Source organism: Hyla sarda, chromosome 4 (assembly GCF_029499605.1).
Source record: "Hyla sarda isolate aHylSar1 chromosome 4, aHylSar1.hap1, whole genome shotgun sequence".
Taxonomy (NCBI): domain Eukaryota; kingdom Metazoa; phylum Chordata; class Amphibia; order Anura; family Hylidae; genus Hyla; species Hyla sarda.
The window spans coordinates 379,793,153-379,801,625 of NC_079192.1; the positions used below are offsets into that span (position 1 = coordinate 379,793,153).

General features: G+C 44.3%; 1 protein-coding gene across 2 annotated transcripts in view; it reads right to left on the reverse strand.

Moving 5' to 3' along the window:
- The window catches only part of DCTN4 (dynactin subunit 4), a 41,192-nt gene that overhangs the window by 20,848 nt on the left and 11,871 nt on the right, over window positions 1-8,473 (reverse strand). The window contains exons 4-7 of one of the 2 annotated variants that reach the window (XM_056516903.1): window positions 8,035-8,078; window positions 4,341-4,448; window positions 1,947-1,967; window positions 1,698-1,771 (exon numbers count right to left, since the gene is read on the reverse strand). In XM_056516903.1, coding sequence (XP_056372878.1) covers window positions 1,698-1,771; window positions 1,947-1,967; window positions 4,341-4,448; window positions 8,035-8,078 — 247 coding nt within the window. The remainder of the gene's footprint in view (window positions 1-1,697; window positions 1,772-1,946; window positions 1,968-4,340; window positions 4,449-8,034; window positions 8,079-8,473) is intronic. The other variant, XM_056516904.1, reaches the window with a different exon arrangement.

Sequence of the window (8,473 nt, forward strand, 5' to 3'; positions counted from 1 at the left end):
AGGCTTGCTTGAAGAAATGTATTCAAAAACCGCATACAAAAAGTACAGCGGGTAGAAGCAGAGGAGCGGCCTCTCAGCGACAGACTGCTTCCTGTGCCCAAGCGCACTTCCTTGGGCTGCCGCTCCTCTGCTTCTACCCGCTGTACTTTTGTATGCTGTTTATGAATAAATTTCCTCAAGCAAGCCTAGACAGGCGAGTGCATCCTTTCTTCACCGTCTTAGAGGGGACACTGCTAGTGACTGGCTGAGAGGGCAACTCCTGCTCTGACCACTCTTCTCAGAAGCAGCAACAAGTGATGACCAGCGGGGTACAACGAAAGGACAATGGGGGAGATTTATCAAAACCTGTGCAGAGGAAAAGTTGCCCAGTTGCCCATAGCAACCAATTAGATCGCTTCTTTCATTTTGCAGAGGTCTTGTTAAAAATGAAAGAAGCAATCTGATTGGTTGCTATGGGCAACTGAGCAGCTTTTCCTCTACACAGGTTTTGATAGATCTCCCCCAATATGACTTTTTTTTATACTGCAGCTTATGAACATTTTTAGACTTTTGAAGGCAATTGTCTGCTTTAAAAAAAAAAAAAAAAAAAAAAATATGAGGCCTTTCCTCAGAATAGGCCTCATAAAAGATCAGGTTGAATATGGCTTCCGGCACCCCGAGTAAAGGGCTGATTTAATAGGCCACTACATTTGTGCCGCCTCTAATATTTACCAGCTGACACACCTGCGATCACTATCATTTGTGTAATGGTTTGCCCATCACTCGGTTGAGTGGCACATGCTGCGGCGCCCACCTGTGATTTACAAGGGCGGCCTATTGAGAAGGCAGAAACCTCACACAGCCATAAAAGATCACCCTGGGGGCTTCCCAGAATTTGTATTTTAACCAAAAGTATAAAATACAAACTAAAAAAAAAGACACTACAGTGGTCCCTCAAGTTACATTATTAATTGGTCCCAGCACGACCATTGTATGTTGAAACCATTGTATGGTGAGACCATAACTCTATGGAAACCTGGTAATTGGTTCTGAAGCCACCAAAATGTCATCCAAAAATAGGAAAAAAAAGTGAGGATTAAAGAAAAATAGGTAGAGAAAGCAAGTCCTTACATATAAAAGTAAGAAAGATCTGCTGGAGCTGTAATCACTGGTCTATATAGAGGACAGGAGCTTCTTCAGGGTCCTGTACAGAACACACAGTGTCCTAAAAAAGTAACATGGAGCCGCCCCCACCTGGTGTCCAAAGGAGCAGCTAACCCTGGCACAGGTAAAGAGTACAGAACATGTAATACCTCCCTTTACTGTAGGGGGCGCTACCAGATACCAGTCAGTGCATGCACTTCAGTAATACAGGGGTTTTACCAGTGAATGGCCATTCTGAATGGTCGTTTCTTCCAACCATTGACACATTTTGCATATCTGGACTGTCTGTAGCATTGTATGTTGAGTCTGGTTTCAAGTTACAATTGTCCAGAAAAGAAACTAGAAACTATTGTATGTTAAGGCCATTGTAAGTTGAGGGATCACTGTATTGCAGTGTTTCCCAACCAGGGTGCCTCCGGGTGTTGCAAAACTACAACTCCCAGCATGCCCGGACAGCCAAAGGCTGTCCGGGCATGCTGGGAGTTGCAGTTTTGCAACAGCCGGAGGCACCCTGGTTGGGAAACACCGGACTATTGAAAGTCTTATTTACTTACGTCAATCCCGCTAGAGGTGTAATAGGTACTCCAGGTCTTTGACGCTGTAGTCTTGTACCCCGACCATATTTATCCTGCAAAAAAAATGCAATAAGTTCTGTTAAGGCTGAAAATATTATGGGGAAAAAATCTTGACAAATGTAATACTGTACATTATTGGGTATAATGGGATGAGGTTTGCTGAATGCTGCTGCACATTATGAATGACTTATGAACAGTTGGAGGTGGGAGGTCGGGCCTTGGACTTACCGCTACATGAATAGTGTGTTGCTGTAGAATAGTCCCAATATTTTAGCAGCAGAAAGCAATTAAAGGTAAAAGACAAAAGAATAACAATCTGATTAAAGTGCAAATCATTTTCCTCTGTACGTACATAAAATACTAAGTTGGTGGATTAAAAGCAGTCTATCGGGAGCACCTTGCGGAGGATCATTTTCCTCACTACATGGCTGGCTGTAATCTGATTTATATCTTTTTATGGAAGTGTTTTCACTGTTTGCATTCTATCCTTAAAAGGGGTATTCCAGGAAAAAACATTTATTGATTATATATATATATATATATATATATATATATATATATATATATATATATATTATCAATCAATCAATCAGCTGGCTCCAGAAAGTTAAACAGATATGTAAATTACTTCTATTAAAAAAAATCTTATTCCTACCAGTACTTATCAGCTGCTGAGGTTGAGTTGTTCTTTTCTGTCTGGCAACAGTGCTCTCTGCTGACACCTGTCTGTCTGTCTCAGGAACTGTCCAGAGCAGGAGAGGTTTGCTATGGGGATTTGCTGCTACTCTGGACAGTTCCTGAGACAGACAGAGGTGTCAGCAGAGAGCACTGTTGTCAGACAGAAAAGAACAACTCAACTTCAGCAGCTGATCATTATTGTAAGGATTTAAAAAAAAAATGTAATAGAAGTAAATTACAAATCTGTTTAACTTTCTGGAGCCATTTTTTCTGGAATACCCCTTTAATGTAATAATCACCTTTCCATACAAATTTTTCCTACAGAGCATGTGGTGGGCTTGTGTCTCTACACAGCAACAAACCTAATCAAGAAGAGCTGCAGTGTAAAGCATGGTGACATGTTAGGCCCATTTCACACTACAGGTATCATCCTGCTTTATTTTACAATAAACGGATGAAAAAAATAAATAAATAAACATGCAACAACCGGTCATAACAGATGACCATCATCTGTTATTTTTATTGGGTTTTTTCATTAAAAATCTAATGTTCATCTGTTATTACCAGTTACATCCTTTTTTATATTAGGTTTTTAACCCTTTTTTTGTAAAGCCGTACTGAGCATGCTCAGTACAAAAACGGATGTTAAAAAACCTGACAATAACTGATATTTTTTTTGAACATCCGCTTCCCATAGACTTCAATGTTGAATATTAACATCCGTTTTTTCACCATTTTTTAGGCCGGACCAAAGATTTGTGCATGCACCGTCTTTTGTGCCGGCAAAAATAACGGATATTAGTTAAAATGGACATACCTGATACTAAAGGATGTTCAAAAACATCCCATTGACATGAATGGGGTTATTTGCTGGCCGTTTTCAGGATTTTTTGCCGGGAGGTTTTTTACAGGATGATACCTGTAGTGTGAAAGGGGCCTTAGCTGTCTAACCTCTGCTGAGAGGGGAGATTCATTTCAACTGATCTCAAACTCCCAATGAATAATGCAGCTAAGCTATTTTGACTGAAGCGACCCCTACTTCGTATTTGTAAGCATGAGCACAGATGCGTGTAAAAAAATAAATAAAAAAATACCAAAATCTGGTGCAAGACATAAGACTTTTGTAACGTGTTAAGGGATTATCAACCTATAGATCCCTATTAATAGGAATCCAAAAATCCCTAATTTCCCATATATATTCTCTTTATGGTGAACCCACAAGCTTTATTAAAGTAATTGTGCATAAACATATAATGAAGACTCACATGAATTAAAAATTAGCAGAGCAGCAGCTCAGTGTTTGAATTAATATCTAGCTACTGTACATCACGGCCAGTGTACTCCAGCCTATTCTGATCGGCTATACTAAAGTGGAGATGCCCGGCGTGCCTGCAGTGCACGCTGAGCAATTTCTGAGCTACTGCTTTGCTTTATATTAAAATTGAGTCCCTACTCTGCCCCCCTCGACATGTTTCGCTGCCTCTGCAGCTTTATCAAGAGGTAGCGGGCATATGCCCGCTACCTCTTGATAAAGCTGCAGAGGCAGCGAAACATGTCGAGGGGGGCATAGTAGGGACTCAATTTTAATATAAAGCAAAGCAGTAGCTCAGAAATTGCTCAGCGTGCACTGCAGGCACGCCGGGCAACTCCACTTTAGTATAGCCAATCAGAATAGGCTGGAGTACACTGGCCGTGATGTACAGTAGCTAGATATTAGTTCAAACACTGAGCTGCTGCTCTGCTAATTTTTAATTCATGTGAGTCTTCATTATATGTTTATGCACAATTACTTTAATAAAGCTTGTGGGTTCACCATAAAGAGAATATATATGGGAAATTAGGGATTTTTGGATTCCTATTAATAGGGATCTATAGGTTGATAAATTAATTTAACCCTCCATATATTGGTCCGACTAGTGAAGTGTTAAGGGATTAGGTACTTACAGAAAACGCTAAAGGCATGTAGTTCCTACGCCGCACCAGCTTTTTGCGGTCACGCTCAATCTTCTCTTTCTGGGCCAGTTGCTGGTAATACTCCAACAGTTTGTTAATCTTAAGAAAGAAACCACAAGATAAATCAACACTTTATATATAAACTGAAGGATACAGAGGTTATGTAAAAAAGTGCTGAAACTAATGCTGAACCACTAATATTTTGAACTAGGACACTGACTTTCCAGGGTTGTGCTGCCTTTCTAGGTAGATTTCTGGGAGCCCCATTCAGCAAATATCATGTGATGTTACATCTGTGAGGCCACATGTGACTGATCAGCCGGCTGTTATAGAAAGCTTTACTAGCTGTCAGTCAATGACAACATTCTGATGCTGGAATCCTTTCATGTGTCCATCAAACACCATCAGGACAGCAGTTCAGAGAGAACTTCAAGATAGCAAAACTTCTCCCCTATCCTAGGGGATATGTCAGATCACGGCGGTCTCACCACTGGGACCCCCGGCTTCCAACCACCATGTCCCCTCGATGCAGACTCTATGGGATAGCCAGAGATTACTGAGTGCAGCACTCCAGCTTTCCCATAGAGATGCATTGGGGGGGGTGTTGGCCGCCACTTCGTGTGGTGGTGGAAACATCCCATTCTGGAGGAGATCAAGGGCCACGTAGAGGAAATTGTGAGGGTCCCAGCAGTCGGACCCCCCTGTGATCTGATACTTATCCCCCATCTTTAGAATAGGGGATAAGTTTTGCTATGCCGGAGTTCTACTTTAAACATGCAACACTATATGGTACGAGTCATCTGCCACCTCTCTCTTCTATCATTGGGTGCTAAACAGAAGCTGCTGCACTGCCCCAATTGATCACAGTCAGATTTTCATCAGGATGACAATACATTTTAGATAGCAGTGGGTCAAACATTTTATTTTTCTAGTTGACTGCTATCTCTCCCAAACCCCACATACATATGCATGCTCGGCATTCACTTAAAGCGCAATTGTCATGAACTTGGGGCTATATAACCTACACACAGCCTTTGTACTGTGTGCAGATTGTGTCTACAGTAGTGTCTACAGCCGCACACAGTCGGATAGGCGTGGCGCAAGGTTCGCTATGCCCCGCCACCGCCACCCCTATCCCCTGTACGTCAGCGCTGGGACCGCTGTGTGATTGACACACAGGTCCCAGCGCATGCGCATCTTAGCTTATCCCCAGTGCGTGCCGCAGCATGTTATCCTGGCAAGCGCTCGCTCAGGCCGCCTGCCTCCCCAAAGCGCCTGCGCAGTGCTAGAGGCAGAGTGCACAGCGGGGGCATAGCAAACCTTGCGCCACGCCTATCCGGCTTTGTGCGGCTGCTATCAAAAATGTTTTTTGGGGTGATAAAAGCCGGCAGAAATAAGGTAAACACTACTGTAGACACAATCTGCACACAGTACAAGGGCAGTGTGTAGGTTATATAGAACCAAGTTCATGACAGTTGCGCTTTAAATTGGACAACACTGCAGTACCTTTTATCGCCACAACAAATAGTAAAGTGATTGCAAGTACAGTGATCCCTCAACCTACAATGGCCGCAACATACAATAGTTTCAACATGCAATGGTCTTTTCTGGACCACTGCAATTGGAACCAGACTCACCATGCAATGTTATGGACAGTCCAGATCTGTGAATAGTGTCAATGGCTGGAAGAACCGACCAATTGGAATGGGCATTTCACTGGTAAAACACCTGTATTCCAAAAGTGTATGCGCTGACTGGCTGTCTGGTAACGCCCCCTGTACTGCGCTTTATCTGTGCCAGGGTTAGCTGCTCAAGGTGGGGGAGGCTCTAGAGCTGGGAGATATGACCAAATGTGTATCAAGGTACTTTTGTAACTTATGGCAGTTCCACGGTATATAACGGTATTTCTTTCACCCCCCCAAATCATGTTACCCGCCAGCGCTGTTCCGCTTCCCCCCCAAATCATGTTACCCGCCGCTGTTCTGCTCCCCCCCAATTAATGATCAGCCCAGCGGGGTACTACTCACATATGTCACCCGCAAGCACTGCCCTCCTCTTTGTTGCGGGCCGCCGGCAATGGAACTCTATACTGTACGCCAGTGGTCTCCAACCTGCGGACCTCCAGATGTTGCAAAACTACAACTCCCGTTGGCTGTCCGGGCATGCTGGGAGTTGTAGTTTTGCAACAGCTGTAGGTCCGCAGGTTGGAAACCTATGCCCGGGCTGCAAAAGATAAAGAAAAATAAAACTTTAACTTACCTACGTCGGCCTTACGTTGGGAAGGGAACATCGGACAGCCGTCAGCCTATCACCAGCCAGAGCGATGTCCCGCCCCGGCCAGTGATCGGTTAAACGCACTGTCATGTAAGAAGCCGGCCAGAGCTCCTTACATGACAGTGGGCTAAGCCTATCACTGGCCAGGGCGGGACATCGCTCTGGCTGGTGATAGGCTGACGGCTGTCCGATGTTCCCGTCCCCAGCGTAAGGCCGACCTAGTTAAAGTTTATTTTCTTTATCTTTTGCAGCCCAGGCATAGGGATACAGCGTACAGCAGTGGTCTCAAACCTGCAGACGTCCAGCTGTTGAAAAACTACATCTCCCAGCATGCCCGGACAGACGTTGGCTGTCCGGGCATGCTAGGAGTTGTAGTTTTGCAACATCTGGAGGTCCGCAGGTTGGAGACCACTGGCGTACAGTATAGAGTTCCAGCGCCGGCGGCCCCCAACAAAGAGGAGGAGGGCAGTGCTTGCGGGTGACATATGTGAGTAGTACCCCGCTGGGCTGATAATTGGGAGGGAGCAGAAAAGCGCTGGCGGGTAACATGATTTGGTGGGGGAGGGGGGGGGGGACAGAACTGCGCTGGTGGGTAACATGATTTGGTGGGGGGAGCAGAACAGCGCTGGAGGGTCACATAGGATTAGTTCCCCGATGTGGGGACAGCGATGTGCTGGGCTGATAATTCATTCCCAAGGGGGAGGGGCCACACCAGTATTGCGGTACGGGAAAAATTCATATCGTGCAGCCCAAAAATGTCGGTATTTGGTATGAACCAGTATACCGCCCAGCCCTAGGTGGCTCCATTTTACTTTTTTTTGGGACATTGTGTGTATTGTACAGGACCCTGTAGAAGCTCCTGTCCTCTACATAGACAGTGATTACAGCTCCCAGCAGATATTTCTTACTTTTATATGTAAGGATTTGCTTTCTCTATATTAATTATCTACTTATTTTCCTTTAATCCTCCCTTTTTTTCCTATTTTTGGATGACATTTTGGTGGCTTCAGAACCAATTACCAGGTTTCCATAGAGTTATGGTCTCAACATACAATGGTTTCAACATACAATGGTCGTCCTGGAACCGATTAATGTTGTAACTTGAGGGAGCACTGTATTTGTAAAAAAAAAAAAAAAAAAAACCTGCATTGTCCAGTCTGGTCCTGATAGAACCTGCATGTTAAGTGAACTCTGTTCTCCTCCATTCCTTTAGTTTCTTAGATACCTTCCAGCCTAGTAAAGATGGAACAACATATTGGCAGATGCCTTAGGTTTTGAGGCCATTTCCTTCTAAGCGTTGGATTATTGATCTGTATCTGTCAGCTGTTTTGCGTAGTGATCAGATAACCCGCAGATGCTACAAGTCTGTGTAACAGGATCTGCACTGTACACATCACCCGCCTTTACTTACCCTCTGGGTGTGCGGATTCTCAGGCTCCTGCCAACCACCGCTGGCTGCAAAACAGAAGCAAAAGGGATCAGAACTGGTAAAAACAGAAGTGATGGCGGCAGATAACACCAGATCCATTCTTTATTATGTAGATCAGAGTTTATGTGATAACACGAATAGATCTTGACTGTGGTCAGTAAAGACATTACATCTTCTCCCGGAATGCTCTTCTGTATATGAGCTATAGCAGTGAAGTCTGTGTGTAGGTGCTGCAGCAAAAGAATACGCCAAATTGAAGATCAGGCAACACCAGAGCCACAAAGCAAGTGTGGGAGGACTAGAATTCTATCAGGCAGAATGGGGACGGGACCTAAATTGGATGTGTGCGAGTCCAACCTCCAGGACAACCTACCATCAAGTGGTAATATATAGACGAAAAAAAGCAACAAGAGGCGCGCCC